General features: G+C 41.0%; 1 protein-coding gene across 2 annotated transcripts in view; it reads right to left on the reverse strand.

Annotated features, from left to right (window-relative positions):
* Positions 1-21,734, reverse strand: part of LOC131685324 (mucin-5AC) — a 167,186-nt gene that overhangs the window by 27,351 nt on the left and 118,101 nt on the right. For both annotated transcript variants that reach the window (XM_058968974.1, XM_058968975.1), the window contains exons 2-3: positions 18,050-18,641; positions 17,479-17,983 (exon numbers count right to left, since the gene is read on the reverse strand). In XM_058968974.1, coding sequence (XP_058824957.1) covers positions 17,479-17,983; positions 18,050-18,347 — 803 coding nt within the window. In that variant the 5' untranslated portion in view covers positions 18,348-18,641. The remainder of the gene's footprint in view (positions 1-17,478; positions 17,984-18,049; positions 18,642-21,734) is intronic.

The raw sequence follows: 21,734 nt of genomic DNA on the forward strand, positions 1-21,734 counted from the left end.
ATGCTATGGGTTCACTTGATCCCTTCAAATTCGTGGAGATTTGATCCCCTTCGCCATGCTTCATACACACCACTGAAAATAACCAAATTCACACCAGAACAATTGAAGTCATTGTTGCCATAAAATAACAAAAAAATACTGTCAAAAATGAACGCTTCATCGTACAGAAACTTAACGGTAATTGTTTACTACAGTATACGTAGCAACCATGCTTCCCACATTTGACGTTCCTCAACCATAATAACGACAGCTTTCAAATAATTGCACAGAGATTTGGGGAATTCGTAAAAAAATCTTGTGAGAGATGCGTAATATGTAGTAACAAAAATAGTAATATGTAATCACAACAATTTAATCAATACCACAATACATATATAACATTGAATGGGGTTAGGTACCTATTTTTGTCCTATTAGGGAGGGTACCACATTATTTCATCATTAATTTTATTATTTCAGCTTCTTTGCTTTGTAATAAGGAGCCATTAGGAGCCATAATTTCGATTACAGAGGTTTTAGCCTTAAGGTCATTCGCCTCTTTTAAGAGCCAATATAATAACAAAATTGTCTTGAGAATGGTGGTCTTCTGTTTGAGCGCAGCAAAAACTCTAATCGAGTACCCCAATTATCGCAACACCATTTGAGCCAAAGCGTTGAGCAAAGATGGCAGACGCTGTTCTAACCAAAGGCTTCAGATTGGTAGGATGATAATAGAAACAGGGTAAAAATAGGCTTATTACCCTACATGCTCTTATAAACACGTTTTCAAAAAATAATCAAGTGTCCCCAAATTAGGGATCGAGTCTCCACTAATCAAAGAATTTTCCAGCTTTTGTTGTTTTCCAAAAATGCTCATGGCTCATGTCCAGTATAATATTTCCATGTAATTTTTTTATGATTATTAGTCAACCCTAGAAACAATATAAAACTACAAAAAATACATAGTTTTTGTATCATTCCACGGAGTAGGATTGAAAAATAAAAAAGGGGATCAAGTCTCCTCAGTCTCCCCTATATATTTGCAACCACATGAATCTCCAAGACAATTTCACCTCGATTTCAGAACACTGTGTACTGAGTGCACTACGCGACCGCATTGAGTGTTTCGTCAGAGTTGGTCAGCCTAATCATACCTAAGCTGACTCGTTATGACGTTTCTTCTGTCAACCATACGACAGAGGAGCATAATCATACACTATGCTCATGCACATATACGGACAAAATCGTCGAAGTTGCAGTGCGAGGAAGCACTGTAGTCCATATCGCTTGTTACGAGCAGTTTTCCATAAAAAATATAAAAGGTGCCTATTGCTCATGCTTGCTGTTTTATATTACCGTTAGTGCTCATGTAGTCTACTCAACATTGGGCTTTAGTTGAATCTTAAAAATCAACTTCAAAATTTCTTCATTTTCCACCGCATCGATTCTCTAAAGTTGGTATAAACCCTTTTCAATTTGCCTCCTAGACATCAAGTTTGACGCCAAGGGAAGTCATGTCATTTTTATCAACAAACAAGCGAATCTATAGCTAGCTGGCCATGGGATTTGATTTTGTGCAAAATGTATTCACACTGTATGAAACGATCGAAAACAAATATGTAGTCAATTATACTGGTATGTGTACATTATTTTATTTCATGGAAATGAGGAAAATTCTTACCTACATTGTTTTTTCCGAAATAAAACCTACTCTCGATAATTTATTTCACATGCACTCTTGACTATAATGTAATGTTAGGCCTTCGAAATGTTGGATATTCAATTTTGACCACATTTCAACGAATTTCACACAGCGCACACAAATCTTTGCGTATGCCATAGTGGTGCCGAAGTGCATGTAAACAAACATGCATTTACAAAAAGCTTCCGGACAGGAAATTCCGGTTCCAGTGGCATTTTTCACGGAACTGTGAATTGTAAAAGTTTCCTCTACTTATCACGAAGGGATCAAGATATGTTCAGTGTTTTCTATGATGTAGTTACGTAGATAACTTATCCAGAGAGCTGCAGTATCAGAAAGCGCCGTAATGGAACGATCTGCACCGCATTCCAAATTCTTCGGACAGGAAATTTTCACAACCACACAATATTCTGTTTGGACGAGTATTTTTAAATGTTTGTTACACTTTGTTTTAGGTATTGAAGAAAATTGGACGCAATTCTGATTGCCACAACAGAGGAAAAATCAAATAATACAGGTGCGGCATTACAACAGTCCATATTGAAGTGGTCCGTTAAGGTCAATTGCGGCGGCCCATGATACTGAATGTGATATTTATTGTATGGTACAGATATGTGCGGGCATATGGATTTCGCAATCGCGTGTATAATCGCGAAGAGCTCGAGCCTTTGTACGTTTACGTCTCCGATTGCATGTGCATTTGTATGCGGCGTATGCTAACGTGTATGTAGCTTCGCGAGTATAAATTATATTTTATGACCGTGTGTCCATTTGCATATTCACGTGTGTTCTTGGATGATAGCGCGCGGACCGGGAATCTGTTACTTAGTTTTCGGTGTACTGTTCAGATGCTAGTAGAAAGTAAGTTCTTCTATGCACTAGTTCCCAGTCATGTCGCCTTGGGACGTGTTGTCTAGTGAATATGATCTTTACTTCTTGATTGATTCAACTGAATGTATGGAACTCAGTGACTAGAGTAGAGGGTAAATATTTCCGAACATGACCGATTCATGATCGCGCGAACACGGGCGTTTGCGGGTTCGCGTTTGAGACCGCGTTTGTAACTTCATAAGATCACCTCATTGTTGGGATGTTATCAAGTTTGCGCGATCGCGGGCGTAGCTGTGCCTGGATGATCGCGAAGGGCTTAAGCGTTTGTCTCGTATGCTCACGTCTATGTGACTTTGCATGTATAAATTCGATTTTATAACCATGTAGCCATTCACATATTCGCGTGTGTTCTTGGATGGATGGTCACGCGGACCGTCATTCTGATATTTAGTTTTCGGTGTACGGTTCAGATTCTGACGGTGTACGGTTTCTGATTCCCTTTCAAAATCTGAACCGTACACCAAAAATTCCCGGTCATGTCGCCATGGAACGTTGTGTCTAGTGGATATGACAGCTTTTTTTAATTGGTTCACTAGAAGGCATGGACCTAGACTTCTTGTACCGAGGATAGAGACTTCCGAAAGTGATCGATTCATGATCGCACGAGCGCGGGAGATTGTAGGTTCACGCTTGAGACCGCGTTTGAATGGTTATAAGAGTTGAGCTTGTTGGATGTTATCATGTTTGCGAGAATGCGGGTGTAAATTGCGTGGTTGATCGCGCAGGGTTCAAGCATTTGTATGTTAACTTCGTGTGTATACATTTTTATAACCGTGTAGCCATTCGCATATTCGCATGTTCTGGGATTCAATCGCGGATCGTGAATCCGATACATAAGTTTTAGTGTGTGGTTCAGATGCTAGAAGAGAGTGAGTTCTACAATTTCACTCGAGTTCCCAGTCATGTCGCAATGGAACGTGTGTCTAGTAAATATGAGCGATATGTTTTGATTGTCCAACTGATTGCAAGAGGCTAGGCTGCTTGAACCGAGGGCAGAGAATTTAAACGTGGCAAATTTATGATCACTCGCGCAGTGAGTTAATGCTTGAGACATCGTTTGTAAATTTTTAAGTTCTAAAACGTTCGCTAAATTACCGGGGTGTTTTAATTTTGACGAGATCGCGAGCGTAAGTATGTGTGGGTGATTGAAATTTCATCTTTGTCTTTGAGACCGTCAATTGTGTTGGTGAGTGTTACGATGATCTAATTTAAAATATAGTATTAAAAGGAAACATAACATGCCGAACAAAGACTAAAGAATGCAAAGAGATTAATTAGAAGTGCATAAATTGATCGATATTATTTTTGGTATACATGAGTAGTGGAAAAGCAAACTACTAGAACTACAGAAAAGTAATGAAGCAGAAGAAAAGCACACATGTAACATGCAATCAAACTACTTGAACTCATCTAAATACTAGAAAATGATAATTGTATTCTATTTATCCAATCCGATCCGAACTTACCGAATGCATCGAATCGAATGCACAAATTGAACAACGGAAGGATTAGCCACTACTCTATCATATACGCCAGTTCGGAATCCATTCCCTGACCCAGCTGTCACAAATACTCAGACAAACACATACACAGATAGACATACGACTAGCAAATAACAATTGAACACTAGTACTAAAAACTACAATTATTATAAAACGACCACAAAGAGGTTTTTACTGTGCACGATGATGAAGTCGACCGATAAATCGACACACAATGACCCCTACTGCGAGCCGTGTCCACCAACACTTCCATTAAACTCTGGAACAATGCATGCAAACACGGCACACAGCAATAGTCAATCCATGCCACACACACCCGCTTGATAAAATTAGTTTGCGGAAAGATAATATTGAGCTAATACTAATTGAGCTAACTAAATATTATACGGACCCCTTCTGAATCTGCCGCTGGTTTCACGTGTTTCAGCTTCAACGCATAGCATCTCAAGTTCATGGCTGTCGATCCATTGCATGTATGTGTAAATCAACGTATCGTCGTTTGGGCAAATGAGAAAGGCGCAATTGCACCACTAGGTGGATTAAAACAGGTTTTTATACGTCAAAAAGACAACACGAATATTTATCAGCTTTGAATCGCTAAATTTGAAAATTTCTTAAAGGACGAACACGAAATTATTGCGACACATTCAACAGGGCATAACTTTTTTACCATTGGGTAAAAATCAACCAAATTTTGCACACTTTCTCATTGATATGTATTTTTTTTTTTTTTTTATTCAATTCGTTTATTTGATAGGCACAAATGCGTTAGCTTGGCGGTGCCAAATTCTTTTGTTTTTACATTTTGGATATCTTAAAACTAGGAGGTTACAATGTTGAAATATTTTTTTTTATACAAGAAAAAAAAAAAAGTTTACAGCTATCTTAAGACTAGAAATAAGATTCAATATACAAGAGAGGGCCAAAAGATTTTTTTATGAAAAATTTTAAAACAAGGGATTCAGTTTGATATACAAGAGGGGGAGTAATAGTATTTTACGAAATATTTTACAGTTATCTTAAAACTAACAAAAGGTGGAACAAATATTTATGAGAAATTTCACAGATATCTTAAAACTAGGGATACAATTCTATTTACAAGATGGAGGACAAGAGTTTCAATAAAGAGTAAAAATTACAGCTATCTTAAAACTAGGAATACAGAAATCAAATTTGATTTTTTAACGAAGACTTATGCTTGGTCAAGATATTTCAGAGGGGGGCCTATTTCCACATCAGTGTAGCAGCAGGTGTGTCGAGGACAGGGGAGAGAAGACGTATATGGTGACAGGGAAAGAAGAGCAAAACTTGCAACTATCGCGCAAACGGGAGATCAGCGAAACAAATTTGCGCCTCAGTCTAGTAAGTCGTCGAGTACCGGGTTGGCGGATGGTATTATTCGGACCCGCGGGGAATCCTTAAAAAGTCATCGGACATCAAGTCGCTCTCGCTTCAGTTTCCTTCTATGCAGGCGTAGTGGTAAAGGCGACGGCGGTTACATAGTGGCACTCTGCAGCTGATCGGTTCCACAAGCAAGAGGAAATTTCTAAAAACAAGAAATAAAAGAGAGGGGCTAAATTGGGATATTTATCGTTTTAATGAAATTGTAAATAAGGGACATATAGGGGAGATCGCGATTTGCTAGCATATCCCGGACTGGGACATTGGGTGGTCTACCTCGGGCCCGAAGGGAATCCTTTAACAGAGACCTGGCGTCACAATACTCGGCACAAACCCAGACAACGTGGTCGATGTCGTGATAACCCTCGTCACAAGCGCACAGACTACTCTCCGCAAGCCCAATACGCCGCAAATGTGCATGCAACGTGTAGTGGTTAGACATGAGCCGGGACATTACACGAATAAAATCCCGACCCACATCCATCCCCCTGAACCAAGGCTTCGTTGATACCTTCGGGATAATGGAATGTAGCCATCGTCCAAGTTCACCATTGCTCCATGAGGTTTGCCAACTGTTGAGTGTCCTCTGACGACAAATACTAAAAAATTCGTTGAAGCAGATTGGTCTTTCGTATATGTCACCATTTAATGCGCCCACCTTTGCTAATGAGTCGGCCTTTTCATTGCCCGGGATAGAGCAATGAGAGGGGACCCAAACAAAGGTAATCTGGTAAGATTTTTCAGATAACGTATACAAGGACTCCCGTATCTTCCCCAGAAAATACGGGAATTGTTTTTTGGGCTTCATCGCACGAAGAGCCTCGATAGAGCTGAGGCTGTCCGAGATGATGAAGTAGTGATCTGTGGGCAGAGTGTCGATGATCCCAAGGGTGTACTGAATAGCAGCTAATTCTGCGACGTAAACTGAAGCGGGATCATTGAGCTTGAATGAAGCGGTGATAGTATTATTGAAGATACCGAAGCCAGTGGACCCATCGAGATTCGATCCGTCAGTGTAGAACATTTTGTCACAGTCGACTTCACGGAATTTATTATAAAATATATTGGGGATCACTTGAGGGAGTATATGGTCCGGTATTCCACGAATCTCTTCCTTCATGGATGTGTCGAAGAATACAGTAGAATCAGAAGTATCTAGAAAACGGGCATGGTTGGGATTATACGAAGAAGGATTGATGCTCTGTGCCATGTAGTCGAAGTACAAGGACATAAAAGGGGTTTGAGAATTAAGCTCGACGAGTCTTTCGAAGTTTTCAATCACCAACGGGTTCAAGATATCGCATCGAATGAGCAATCGATATGAGAGTTCCCAAAATCGATTTTTCAACGGGAGAACGCCCGACAGCACTTCGAGACTCATCGTATGGGTCGACTGCATGCACCCTAAGGCGATACGCAAACAACGATACTGAATTCTTTCGAGTTTGATGAAATGTATGTTCGCCGCGGAGCGAAAGCAGAAGCATCCGTATTCCATTACCGACAGTATCGTTGTTTGATACAACCTAATTAGGTCTCCTGGGTGGGCACCCCACCATGTTCCAGTTATTGTCCGGAGAAAATTGATCCTTTGTTGGCATTTTTGTTTCAGATACCTAATGTGACATCCCCAGGTACCTTTCGAGTCGAACCAGACCCCGAGATATTTAAATGTGAAGACCTGATTGATCGTTACACCCATGAGTAGAAGCTGGAGTTGCGCCGGCTCACGCTTCCTAGAAAAGACGACCAGCTCAGTTTTCTCCGTGGAGAACTCGATACCCAGCTGAAGAGCCCAAGCAGACAAATTGTCCAAAGTATCTTGTAATGGTTCTTGCAAATCGGCAGCTTTGGGCCCTGTAACAGAGACCACCCCGTCGTCTGCAAGTTGCCTTAGCGTGCATGAATTGGCAAGACAATCGTCAATGTCATTCACGTAAAAATTGTAGAGTAGGGGACTTAGACATGAGCCCTGGGGAAGACCCATGTAGCTAAATCGCGATGTTGTTAAGTCGCCATGCGAAAAATGCATATACTTCTCAGACAACAGGTTTAGCAAAAAGTTATTTAAAATCGGCGAAAGACCATGCTGATGCAGCTTCTCTGAAAGAACATTGATAGAAACTGAGTCAAAAGCCCCCTTAATATCCAAGAAGACTGATGCCATCTGCTCTTTGTTAGCATAGGCCATTTGGATTTCTGTAGAAAGCAACGCAAGGCAATCGTTCGTCCCTTTGCCTTTGCGGAAGCCAAATTGTGTATCTGACAGTAAGCCATTTGCTTCGACCCAATTGTCGAGGCGAAACAAGATCATTTTCTCGAACAACTTCCGGATACAGGAAAGCATTGCAATCGGTCGGTACGAGTTGTGGTCGGAGGCTGGTTTTCCCGGTTTTGCGATGGCGATGACCTTCACTTGCCTCCAGTCGTGAGGAACAATGTTACCCTCAAGGAACTTGTTAAATAAATTCAGCAAACGCCTTTTAGCAGAATCAGGCAGATTCTTCAACAAGTTGAATTTGATTCTGTCTAACCCCGGGGCGTTATTGTTGCACGATAAGAGGGCAAGTGAGAACTCCACCATCGAAAACGGTGTTTCGTTCGCGGTATCGTGAGGAGACGCGGCGTGGTATGTTTTCTGTACCGGGACAGAGTCTGGACAGATCTTCTTTGCGAAGGCGAATATCCAGCGGTTTGAATATTCCACGTTCTCGTTAATACTATTTCGGTTACGCATACGTCGAGCCGTACCCCAAAGAGTGCTCATCGCTGTTTCTCTCGTTAACCCGTCGACGAACCGGCGCCAATAACTGCGTTTCTTGGCTTTCATCAAACACTTCATTCGCTTTTCTAGCGACGCGTACTGTCGATAGCTATCGGGTAACCCGTCGTCCCGAAAGGTTTTATACGCAGTGGACTTTTCCGCGTACAGTTCTGAGCACTCTTTGTCCCACCACAGGGTGGGAGATCGTCCGTGGGTGTTCTCGCCCGGTACTGGTTTAGTCTGAGCTTGATTCGCACTGTCGAGAATCAAGCCAGCCAAAAACCTGTACTCTTCCTCCGGAGGAAGTTCTTGAATGGATTCGATTTTAGCGGATATCGCGGTCGCGTAACTCTTCCAATCAATGTTCCGTGTGAGGTCATATGAGACATTGATTGTTTCTGATGGTCTTGAACCGTTGGCAATTGAAATTACGATAGGCAAATGGTCGCTACCGTGGGGATCAGGGATCACCTTCCACGTGCAATCTAACTGTAGCGAAGTCGAGCATAGAGATAAATCCAACGCGCTTGCGCGTGTTGGTGGTGTAGGAATCCGTGTCATTTCTCCCGTGTTTAAGATGGTCATGTTGAAATTGTCGCAAAGATCTTGGATTAATGTTGATCTGTTATCATCGTGAAGACCACCCCATACCGTACCGTGCGAGTTAAAGTCTCCTAGAACTAGCCGCGGTGCCGGTAGGAATTCCGTGATATTACAAAGCGTTCGGTTCCCTACCGACGCTCTAGGGGGAATGTAGATGGAAGCAATGCTAAGGTATTTGCTTTTGATCCTTATTTCACAAGCGACAACTTCAATGCCTGGTGTCGAAGGGAGGTTAATTCGGTTGAAAGAATAGCACTTTTTAATCCCCAAAAGTACTCCTCCATAGGGGTTTTCTCGATCCAGACGAATTATATTAAAGTCGTGGAAGTTGAGATTTATATCGGAAGTTAACCAAGTTTCACATAATGCGAAAACATCACATTTTAAACTATTTAGTAAAAATTTAAAGGAATCAATTTTCGGGAGGATACTTCTGCTGTTCCACTGTAGAACAGTGATCGAATCAGTGACCTCGTTCGATGACTTAGCCATCGAAGGATACGATCGCTGCAAGGAGGGGCCATTTAGTAGTCAACTGCTTCAAAAATGTTTGCACTATAGGGAGAAAACGTATCAGAAGGCTTTTAAGAGGATCGGTAACATTGAATGCTGTGAAAATTAAGTCCACGATGTCAGAAAATTTCATTAGTCCATTACTGGACTGAGTGTCTGTTTGAAAAAGAGGGACACTTGGGGTTTCTGGTGTCCCTGGAAGTGGTGGGTACTCCTTGTTTGAATTAAAATTTCCAAATCCAGGAGCAGATTGCTTCGGCATTAGTGCAGCACTTCCGTTGGATTTATTAGATGTGGTTGGCGCACTCTCAGAGGAGGACACCTTGGGACCCTTACGGGGCAGTCTAGGGGAGGCAGGATTTCTCCGCTTCCTGGACTCCCCCGGGTTAACAAAAGATGTTCCCTCTTGTGGATTATCAGATTCTTGCTCAACAGGAGCCAAAAGAGCAAAGGAGTTTTCGGAAAGGACAGATGGCGAAGCATTCTTTAACATTTCTGCATAAGAGCGCTTCGAGCGTTCCTTGAGGGAGCGCTTAATTTTATCCCCGCGCTGTTTGTACGCAGGGCATGATTTAAGAGCATGCGGAGGGCCCCCGCAGCAAACACACTTTTCAGTGTCTTTGTCACAAGAGTCATCCTCATGCTCTCCACCGCACTTGCCACATCGTTTTTTATTGCCACAAAAGGTGGCTGTGTGGCCCAACTGTTTGCAGTTGCTGCAGTTCATTACCCGCGGTACAAACAGGCGTACAGGCAGGCGAACCCTATCCAGAAGGACATAATTTGGAAGAGACGATCCGGCGAAAGTCACCCGAAGCGAGGCTGATGGTATATAGGATTCTTTATCTCCAGCGAGCGTGTGCAATTTCTTGCAGTCTAATATTTTCACCGGCTTTAGTAGGGGGTTTTTAAAACAGCCAGCCCCATACTTCAGCACGTCCTCGCATGTCAAACTCGCCTCGGTTATGACCCCGTCGACCTCTACATCTACACACGGTACATACACCCTATAATGCTGCGTAAAGCGGGTACAGGAAGCAATCCCGTTTGCCTGTGCGAGGTCGCTAACAACAATTTTTAACTTATTCGCGCGAACCTTTGTAATCTGGGTCACGGCCGAGTAATGCTCTGTCAGATCACGTGATATTTTCAAAATATCAAATGATTTATTGGTGGTCCGGAAGTAAACCACAAATGGCCCAGTCGAGTTCTCTGGGTATGCTTTTAGGCGAGGGGGTTTGGTAGGAGGCTTATCAGGGGATGTTTCATCATCCATATTATCATCGGTGGGCTGACCGTCGAGGGACATTTTAGCGCGAGATCAGCACTTCGCGCAAAGAACGATAAAAAGAGCAGTAACGGAATGTATCAAGGGCAAAACAGAAAATAATAGTAGAAGGGAAACAGGTACTTATCTTTTCGATGCCGATGACCTTTGCTGGGACTGGCTGACAATACCAGCACGACACACTTTGTTTTCGAAACAAAGGCCTAGCAATCACAACTGGCTTTGACACTGCACTGAGCACTGGACACAATAAAAACTGAGCCGGGGAAGGCAACTGCAAAAGCACTAGCACACGTCTTATCCGAGCGCAAGTCGAACAACGAATGATTGATATGTATTGTTTACATGCTGTCAAACTAGAAGTCGTGTTTTTCGATTCAACGAAAATGGAGGTGAACCAACGCGTGTCGAGAGAACAAATTCTTTCCAAACACCTGGAATTTCCTGACCTGACGCACCGGCAATTGGGAAAAATGTTGAACATTCACCATTCAACTGTCTCCAGAGTGTTGAAGCGGTTCCAGGAGCGGTTGACGTTGGACCACGGCAAAGGAGCTGGAAGAAAACCGGGACCGGAGAACAAAAAGACGGAGGGAAAGGTGAAGCGGATGATTAAAGCAAATCCCAACGTCTCAAGCCGTGATTTGGCTAAAAAGTTCGGTATGTCGCAGAGCTACGTCCAGAATGCAAAGAAGAGAGCTGGACTACATACATAAATGGTACAGAACTTCCCAAACTGCGATGAGCGGCAACAATCGACGGCTAAAACTCGGGCACGGAAGCTCTACGAGAAGATGCTGACAAAATATGGCTGCTGTGTGATGGACGACGAAACTTATATAAAAGCCGATTTTAAGCAAATTCCGGGGATGGAGTTTTTCACCGGCAAGAGCAAGTTCTATGTGGACGACAAATTTAAGAAGAAGAAAATGTCGAAGTTCGTCTCCAAATATCTCATTTCGCAGGCCATCTGCTCTTGCGGACTGAGGAGTGAGCCTTTCGTGACAAAGGGCACAGTAAATGGCGAGATCGACAAATCTGAGTGCCTCGAGAAGCGCATTTTGCCGTTCTTGCAGCAGAACGACGATGCTCCGCTATTTTGGCCAGATTTGGCATCATGCCACTATTCCAAAAGTGTCCTGGAGTGGTATGAGACCAATTCTGTCCATTTTGTTCCAAAGGACATGAATCCGCCAAACTGTCCGGAGCTGCGCCCGGTGGAGCAGTACTGGGCAATGATGAAGCGGGAACTTCGGAAGAGCAAGAAGACAGTCAAAAACGAGAAGGACATGTTAAGAAAATGGAAAAAACTGATAAACTGGTACCGGATGACACTGTAAAGACTTTGATGGAGGGCATCAAGCGAAAATGCGTTCAATTTTACACTCAAGGCTCCATCGATTAACTTTTCTTTTGAGTTTTGAAGTAAATATATGTATAAAACTACCCTAAAATTTTGGTTTGATTTTAAACATTATAAGAAAATTGGCATGACATTTTCGGTGTCGCAACAATTTCGTGTTCGCCCTTTAATTGATTTTAGAATGGTTTTACACATCGATCTCTGTCATATGCTCGTCAAGCCCATTCTGAAAATACTTACATTGTTAGGGTTATCACGAATATTGCTCAACCGGAAGATGTGAGCCTTTTCCAAAAAATACCAACATATTGTGGGTTAGCAAAAGTATTGCCTAAACGAAAGTCGCTATCTTGTATTTCAAAATGGCCATTGATTTTCTCAATCTACTCGTGAAGCATGTTACAAAAATACCCAAATTGATAGTATTATAGAAAATTATGCTTAACCAGAAGCCATCTGGGACTCTGAAACGGCGTCACACATCGATTTTCATAATCTGCTCGGCAAGCCTATTCCCAAAAACATCTATTTTGTTAGAGTTATCGAGAATATTGCTAGACTGGAAGTCGCAATTTTCGATTTTCAAATGGTACAAAGCATAGATTTACATCACATACTTGTCTATTCCTTTCCAAAAATACCCAAATTGTAAGAGCTGTTAAAAAATTTAACATTATCAGAAGTCGCCATCTTGAATTTAAAAATGGCATCTCGTGGCATCGATTTTGCCATCTAGTCATCGAGTCCGTTCCGAAAACACTCATGTCACTAAGATCATAGGAAATTATGCTCAACAGGATGTCGCTATCTTGTGTTTTAAAATGGTGCCAAACATTGATTTCCACTTCTCAAGTCCGTTCCAAAAATATTCAATTTGTTTGGGTTATCCAAAATATTGCTCAACCTGAAGTCTTGGATTTGAATATGACACCAAACCACAGACAAACCCAACCAAACACCAACTTCAATCATCTACTCGTAAAACCCGTTCCGAGAATATGTCGACTCACTTCACTTTCCTTTTCATCGAATCGTATCTGCAAATCTTTGCAGTGGGGAGTGGGCGTAGCGTATTGGTAAATCGATTGCCTTGTACGCAGCGCACCTGGGTTCGAGTCCCGACCCTGCACATAGGGTTAGAAATTTTTCCTAAGAGATTTTTCTAACCCGAAGAGGTGAATGACCTTAAGGTTAAAACCTCTATAATTGAAATAAAAAAAAAAAAAATCTTTGCAGTGGCGACGCTTGCAGATCTTAAGACTTCAGTTTTGGTTGACTTCTGACAATCGTTGATAATACTAGGGTAAACAAGCCTTTGTTCATCTAATTTATCAGGATGTCACATTATTTCGCTGATAACTCGGCTTACAGTGATTGGATTGCGCTTGTATAGATGTCAACATGTTTACTTCGCTCTTGAGAAACAGTACACAGAAAAAAATTGTTCCCAAAATCGTGAATAAAGTGCCATGAATTCTGGAACAATCACGTTTTTACGTTACGAAAACAGGACCATGACCAAAAATCATGGCTTTTATAATTATGTTCAATTTCCCTTCAGTAACGACCGCATAACGCTTTCATTAGTGGTAATATTTGATTTTGTTTTGTGAACTTCAGTCACGGTTTCCGCCGAGAACTAGTTCACAACTTTATGAACATTAGTCATAAAACCAAAGGTTGACTCATGATTTTTTTTCATAGTTATGGAATATTCTGGCTATTTTTTCGTGAACTATTTCACGAATTTCGGATTTTTTTCATGTATCCATTCAATCCTCGTGAACTAATTCATGATCCCTAATAAATTAGTCACGATCCAATTCCGTGCTCGTGAAATGGTTCACAAAATCATCAAATATTATTCATGCACTCGTGAACTGGTTCATGATTCCTAATATATTAGTTACGATCCAATATCCATGCTCGTAAATAGTTCACGACATCATGAAATATTATTCATGTATTCGTGAACCGGTTCATGATACCTAGTATAATAGTCACAACTTACCATTCGTTTTCGTGAAACAGTTCACGAAATCATAAAATATTATTCATGTATTCGTGAACTTATTCATGATTCCTAACATACTAGTCACGATCCAATATCCATACTCGTGAAATAGTTCACGAAATCATGAAATATTGTTCATGTATTCATGAACTGGTTCATGATTCCTAATATATTAGTTACGATCCAATATCCGTGCTCGGGAAATAGTTCACGAAATCATGAAATAATATTCATGTATTTGTGAACTGGTTCATGATACCAACTTTAATAGTCACAACTTATCATTCGTTTTCGTGAAAAAGTTCACGAAATCATAAAATATTATTCATGTTTTCGTGAACTGGTTCATGATTCATGATGATTTACGATCTATCTAGTATCTATTTGCGTGCTTGTGATATTTAGAAGATATCCCTAATCATTTACAATTTCATGCAACATGGTAATGAAATTTTTACGTGAACTCTATCACAAAAGTTGGAGTATTGTTCGTGGAATCGTTTTTGTTCCATGCACTTTTTTATGAAATACCCAATAATAGGTATGCTAGCGACCAGTAAAAGGTATGAGCAGTAGATATAAAAAAGCTGTTAGAACCTCGAACATCGTTATTTATTTGATAAGGTTCATTGTGATGTCCGGACAGAAAACGAAAAGTACACTGAGAACCCAAAATAGTGTGCGTGATATAGTTCACAGAACCAGCTATCGCGAATGAGTCTTATTATAATGATCCAGTTCATATTGTCACGTTATTCCGAGTAAAAAACCCATTAGTAACCAAAAAGTAATAGATCACGATAAGGCGAAGAGTATTTACGAATACCATGATAAAACTGCTGATATCATGAACATTAGTTATATTACTCTTTGAAAGTAAGCTCTAAAATAAAATATCATGATAACATGAACAGAAATTACGAAAATCGTGACTAAGATCCTGAAATCATGAACACAAATCACACAACTAGTGACAAAAATATCTAAAATCTTGACCAAGATCCTGAAATCATGAACATGATTTGATCTATTCATGACTAAAATATCATGATAACATGAACAGAAGTTACAAAAATCGCGACTAAGATCCTGAAATCATGAGCTTAAATCACACAACTCATGACAAAAATATTTAAAATCGTGACAAAGATCCTGAAATCATGAACATGAAGCACTCTACTCATGACTAAAATATCACGATAACGTGAATGGAAATTACGAACATCGCGACTAAGATCTTGAAATCATGATCTTTAATCCTGCTAACGTCATGAGAAATCACAAGAATCGCGATTAAGCTCTTGAAATCATGAACAACGTTTGGCTGTCGACTCTGTATTCCCAAATCATGAACAAGAATCACAACAAAAACTAAACATGTCCAGGGAACAACACCAAACCCAACCAAACATTCTAATGTAACGCCATGTATATATTCGGGCCGAACTGGTTTTTAGAAAACACAAATTGTTTCATGAATACGAGGTTTATTATTCATAATTTCAGGAACTTGGTCACGGTTTTCGTAAATCGTTCGGTTCACGAGATCGTGACCTTTTGTTCACGAATTTATGAACGGTTTTTTTTCGTGTACAATGAAAAATTTGGCCTGGATTTGGTTCGGGGTTTTCACCACTTCAACTCCTTTGTCAATATCCGGGAAATAGGTAATGAAACCCACTTCTCAGTGTTGTGACATGAATCTATGGTATTACGTGGTGATGGATGTAGTCCTACTTTGATTCTGTTATCGTCCAGATGAACGGTGATCTTGAAACTTGAAACTTGATCTGCTAATGTGCGGTAACTAATTTTCATATTGAAATCAGCACCACATTCCTTATGATGATGAAACTGGGTACATGGGATTTCAGTAAATATCGTACAACACATTCCATTCGACAATTGAGGAACGAATTTTGCAACATCGAAACTCGACCGCTACAGTGTTAATAGAATTAAGAAAACCGGTTCTTCGTTGTTCCTTCTTTTTGATCACACTTGTAACGAGTTGAATACATATTACTTGTTTTTCTCCATTTTCTGTGGTGTGGTCGGCGTGAACAGAAATTGAAATTAAACTTAAGAGATCCGAGCTGTCTCATGTTTCAATAAATACTTTTAATCTTGAGTGGAACTAAAAACGACAACTTATAAAATTTAGAAGCACAACATATTGTAGAGCCGGTTTGCTATTGCAAGCAGTGGCGAATCCAGAAAAAATTGAGAGGGGGGGGGTCTAAATTTCGGTGTGGTTTTCGTAAATGAGAAATCTCCTTTTCTAAATGCTCACTGGTTCAAGAGCGCAGCTAGCACAGCTTTTTCCACACAGAGAAAACGTACGAGTTGATCCAACTCCAAGCGGAGTTGAATTAACTACAGCGAGGATCTGTGTTGAGATCAAGCAATGTTGTGGCACGGGTTAAGATCTTCTCTAGGGGAAAAGTTTTTTGCCTAAAAGTTAGCAGAGTGTGTACACTGGCGGCGAAGAACACAGTTTGAAACTGATTTAAAATTTAAAATAATTTCAAATTTCTCAACAAGCTCAATATTTTGGGAGGATTTCGAACCCTTAGGACCCCTTCCCTGGATCCGCCACTGTATAGAAGTGATAAGCAAGCAAATAACTCGATGAAAATGTGAACACACTTCAGTACAATATAGTGGTCGTTTGTTTGAATATGGCCCAATCCGCCCGAATATTCGCAGACATATTGAGGGTGCAAATGCAGCTTAAACTTACGGAAGAAATCCAATTTCATCATACACGAAATGTTGTACTTATAACATTCAACACCTTCTATCCACGCGTACTTCTGATAAATTCATTGCAACCATCATGTCGGGAGCAGAGTTAAAAATAATCGAAGCTCTTTTTGACGGCTGAAAATGACGCGACTCGCGGTGAATGGAAAAAATATTCATTCACATATCCATCCTTATTCATTCAGTTTAATATCGTACAATATATTCATTTCACTTATTATCATGAAAAATGTTTTCAAATGCCGGTAAAGCATATGAAACAACAACCATCATCGCTTACATTGTGCAGGGCCTACTTTGATGCGTTTGATTCGTTGCTGCACGGTCGTTTCGTGTAATAATCGGAGACGAATGAAAATCTGTATGGATGAATGGGCGGTTTGTTCGTTTGACGTTTTCAGCTGCGTCACTGAATATTGAAAATGAATGCGGCTGAATATGATCAATTTTCATTCAATGCATTTGAATATTTTTAACTCTGATCGTATATTTCTAATGGCGTTCGTTGCAATATGAATTTGGGGGAGATGTCAATACTCAATCCACTACATGCTAAATCGTATTCGCAATACGGCCCACTTCCGGTTTAAAAAAAGTGTCCACGATCAAAATTAAGAATTACTTTAGAAAAGCGTGGCCCTTCCAAGAAGCTAAAATAAAAACTAACATGTAAAAATCATTCCTTCAGCTCACCTATTCAAGTCAAACTGAGGCACACTGTCCTCATCCTCTTCCTCTTCGGGGGCTTTTAGCTCAGCAACCGCCTGCAGTGCCTGTCCTGCCTCCGGGCTTTCGCCGGAACCGGAATCTAGCTTGGACACAACTGTCGCATCCGGCTGCTCATCGGCTATGCTTGCGATGGTCGTCATTGTTTCGCCAGTTGCTTCGACCAACTCAGCCGTCGGTTCCGACACAGCCCTAGCTGAAGCATTCTTGATTATCCGTGCGCTGAGCTGGCTCACCAACAGGGTGTTGGTTGTGTTGCTCACCGGTACATCCGTAGGATCGGCTTGTACAAGTAATCGGCCGGATCGTCCTTCAACGGCCGACGGTGGCGCTATCGATGCACTTTTAGTTGGTGCTAGTACGGTTGTTGGCGCTTCCGAACGAGTAGAACCAACTGCCGGAGAGGTAACTGACTCCGATTCCGATTCCGATGATGCTGGTCTTTCAGTTATAATTGCTCCTTCCGATGGTTCTGAAGTTATAAAAAAATATCCTTAATTTTTCTAATTTCTTTCTAAAACACAAAAGAGAAACTCACCTTCTTTGCCATCACCGAAGTCTACTTCCAGCGGTAGTGACTTATTTTCGATTCCCAACTCCGAGTGACTGGTGGGCACCACCGTGAAAAAATCCTCCACCTTGGGCGCAGTGGTGGTTGTTTCCACCGTCGTCTGTCTTTTGGCAATTAGACCTCCTTCGACGGCGAGAAGCAGATTAAGCGCCACCAGTGCTGTCAGGGTGGTCATAATGAGCCCGACCCAACCACCGCCGAGTTGCGACCGAAAGGGGGCCAAAGATTTTTGCGCATAGCATCGCTGATGTTGCCGCCGTTTCATGGTTGAGTGCTTATCAACACGTCGATCCGAGCATGAACATGAGGTTGGAGGTGATGATGATTATGGTTTTGACAGTTTGTCTTAGAAAGTGGAAGATGCTATATACTACTGTGGCCTGGACGCCGATGGTTATTTCATGAAGAGATATGGTGATTGGTTATGTTAACCGGTACTTTCGGTCATCGCTTTGAACTCTGCCTCATCACGGCTTTGTTTAGCTGATCAGTTTTACGGTGTATTTTCACCGGTCAATTGTGGTGCCGGCAAACGTCATTACTGTGGCGTGTGGTTGTGCTGTGAATAGGGAAGAGAAATTTTGCGTTAGACGTTTACAGTTATTTCTGTTTATTCATAGATTAATCGGTGGGTTGGGGTTTAGTAATTTGCATCAATAATTGAAGTGTGGTTTCAAACCATTGTTAGCGAAATTTGAAACGAGCAAATGGGTATAAGAAATGTTGATCAGAGTCATGAGGATTGTTTTTCGCTCGTTCGACTAACTAGCTAGCAAGTGAAACGACTTTTTATCAAATTTCTTTCTTATTAGTAATCGGCGGTTTTGAAGCACAGGTGAAACTCGTACTTTCCAACTGCAAATTTACACACAGATTTGATAAACGATTCAACATGATCCAAGCCGAATCTGATTTTTTAATATGAACTTATAGAAAACTTCTCATATCTTGAAAACAGTTCAAGCTAACGAAATCACGCCAAACAAAGTTTTGTAGAAAAGTGTTCAGACTGGTAATAAAAAAAAACAACGTTAACAATCACGACCTTTTATAAGAAAGCACCACGGTTACACTCTTTTTTGTGTACGACTAAAATGTTACTACTGGTTGCAACTTTAAGTTGCTCTTGAGAACATAGCCTAAACGTTGAAAATGGCTTCAAAAATTGGCGACATGACAGATTGGCCAATATGTGATATTCAGCAAACGTCACCTGACGGAAAGGCACGATAAAATCACGTGGTCGAATCTGGACTCTCATGTTGCTACTGTATATGCCACACTTGTCTCTGAAAATCAGCAGTTAAATCTCAAAGAATCTAATTTTGAACAGTTTTTTTCACTATTTGTTTTAGGTTGGCTCTATTATTGGACAAAATAAGGCCACATGATGTCGCTTTTAACCCCGGAAACAGATTACCTATCCCTTACCACCTCGCGGTATCAACTGAGGTTACGCGCCACCGTGTGTCGTTTTCACTTGAACCCGAGGCTGGGTTGGGTTCTGGCCCCAACCGCCCCATTGCGACGGCGGCTGGAGTTGGTGCCTCACTAAGTGACTTTTGTAAAGATCGCGTGTGATTCGTGGTCGTATATTAGTGGGAAGAAGAACAAACGACGTGCGTGGGAAGTTGTTAGTGTATCCGTCATACAAAAAAATCTTTCGGTATTATTTTAGGCCGTTCAAAATTATTTCATATTCTCTTTGTGAATAACATCGATCGTTTTTTGTTGCAGCTTGTTTGTTAACTATCCTCGATTATTTTTGCCGAGATCATTTTGTTATTTTCCTTTCATTAGTAGACTTAACAAATATTCGAAAAACAAAATCAATTGAGAATGTTTTAAGAACTTTTCTCGCTGCTACCGCGACGATTTGCAATTTGTATAATTGCAGTGTTCACAGAAACAATAAATTTTAGCATTTTTATAATAAATCGCGGCAAGTTACAGTTTACGGCAAAGTTGGAAACCACATACTAGACAAACATTTTATAGGATTGGGTTTTCAATATGACTCTAATCAACCGATCAGGACCGTCAAGCAGAATGTAACGGGTGTTCAATAAAAAATGAAAATGATTTCAATACCTTTCTGTAATTCAAGTAAAGAGCGTAATTTTTTTTCTCTTCAAGAGAATTGCTCTCTAGACTCCCTAGAAATGGGTGGCATGTTTCTTTTCGCTCGGGTGCTGTCAGTTCAATCGAAGATGGCGTGGAAACAGCAAGCACTCCGCGAGCGTGTTGTACGGTTTTACGAAACGCCTGGTCATCGTGGAAAAAAGTTTACGGTAGACCACTTTCAAAATGAAAACGTGCCCGTGATTACAGTTTACTGGATCTTGGAATTCCAGAGCGTGGAGCGGAAGGCCGGTAGTGGCAGTCCGGCGAAGATAATGACGAAGAAGAAGAAGAAGGAAGCGTTCGACGACAAGGACGGGACGAGTTTACGTGACGTCGACCGAAAATATCATTGCTTCCATACCTTGATTCGCCGAACCCTCAAGATGGAGGACATCATTTGTCGGAAGAAGACTCGGTCCCCCGAGTACACGGATGAGCAGATAGCGATCATGAAATCGCAGCGCCGATGGCTGACGAATTCTTATTTTTTATTGAACACCCGTTAGTAACCAAAATACGCGTCCGGAAGTTGTATGGTCGGGTGCTATCGAAATACGAAAGTATACCATGACGCCTTTCAGGTAGGTTCCCGGACAATAGTTTTATCTGGCCTTCAAATTCAAGTTTTTTTTGCCGAAAAATTTGCTCGGAAACTGATCGGGTACCCACAAATTGAAATGCTTATAACTATGGCTTCCTTTAACCGATTTGGGCAGTTCTAGATGTTTTGGATCCAGGAACTCGTCCTTTTTTGATTCTGTACAATAGAATCGGAATAATGGATCTGATTTTTGGTAATCCGGATTTTCCGGAGTAATGTTCCAGTACAAGGATATGATTTGTAAATTTTATAAATGTCCTAACAATATGACTATCAAAACTCTTCAACTTGTCTCTGAAGTCTGTTTTTTATTGTTACGGGACCCTATGGCAATTTGATAAATGGAATTGGAATTGAATGGCCACTCACGGCCCCACGGGAACCTGCTCCGGAATGTCCGTTCCGGAGTCAAATCACCAAATGGTTCCAAAACCACGAGATACAGCCTCCTGATGCAATTCCAAGAATTTTGATACCCATATTGCTAGTATTCCATTGAAGTTCGCAAATAATACCCCTGAACTGGAACCTGCTTCCGGAATCCCGGATTCCCGGGAACCGAAAGAAGTAACCCGGTTTATTTTTACCAAGTCCAAAAGTGGATGAGTTCCTGAATCTAAAACGGCCAAAAGTATCGAAATCGGTTGGATATTACCTTAGTTATGGGCTTTTTAGTTTTGTGGGTACCCACGTCGGCCTGTTACGTAGTAAAAAAATTCAGGAGCTCCTCCTCACTCCCACCCTTACTATATCAACAATATTATTAACCCAAAAGCTTGACGTAGTGAAGTTCTAAGATGTCACAAAATTTCAATTTCTAGCTATGGATAAAACAGGAATTTAATCAATTGAAACAGAAAAAGGTACCCGGGTACCGCGTCGGACACACAACGGTTAAAATTCTTTTATTTATTTTTTTGTGTCGTC

Source organism: Topomyia yanbarensis, chromosome 2 (genome assembly GCF_030247195.1).
Source record: "Topomyia yanbarensis strain Yona2022 chromosome 2, ASM3024719v1, whole genome shotgun sequence".
Classification (NCBI taxonomy): Eukaryota; Metazoa; Arthropoda; class Insecta; order Diptera; family Culicidae; genus Topomyia; species Topomyia yanbarensis.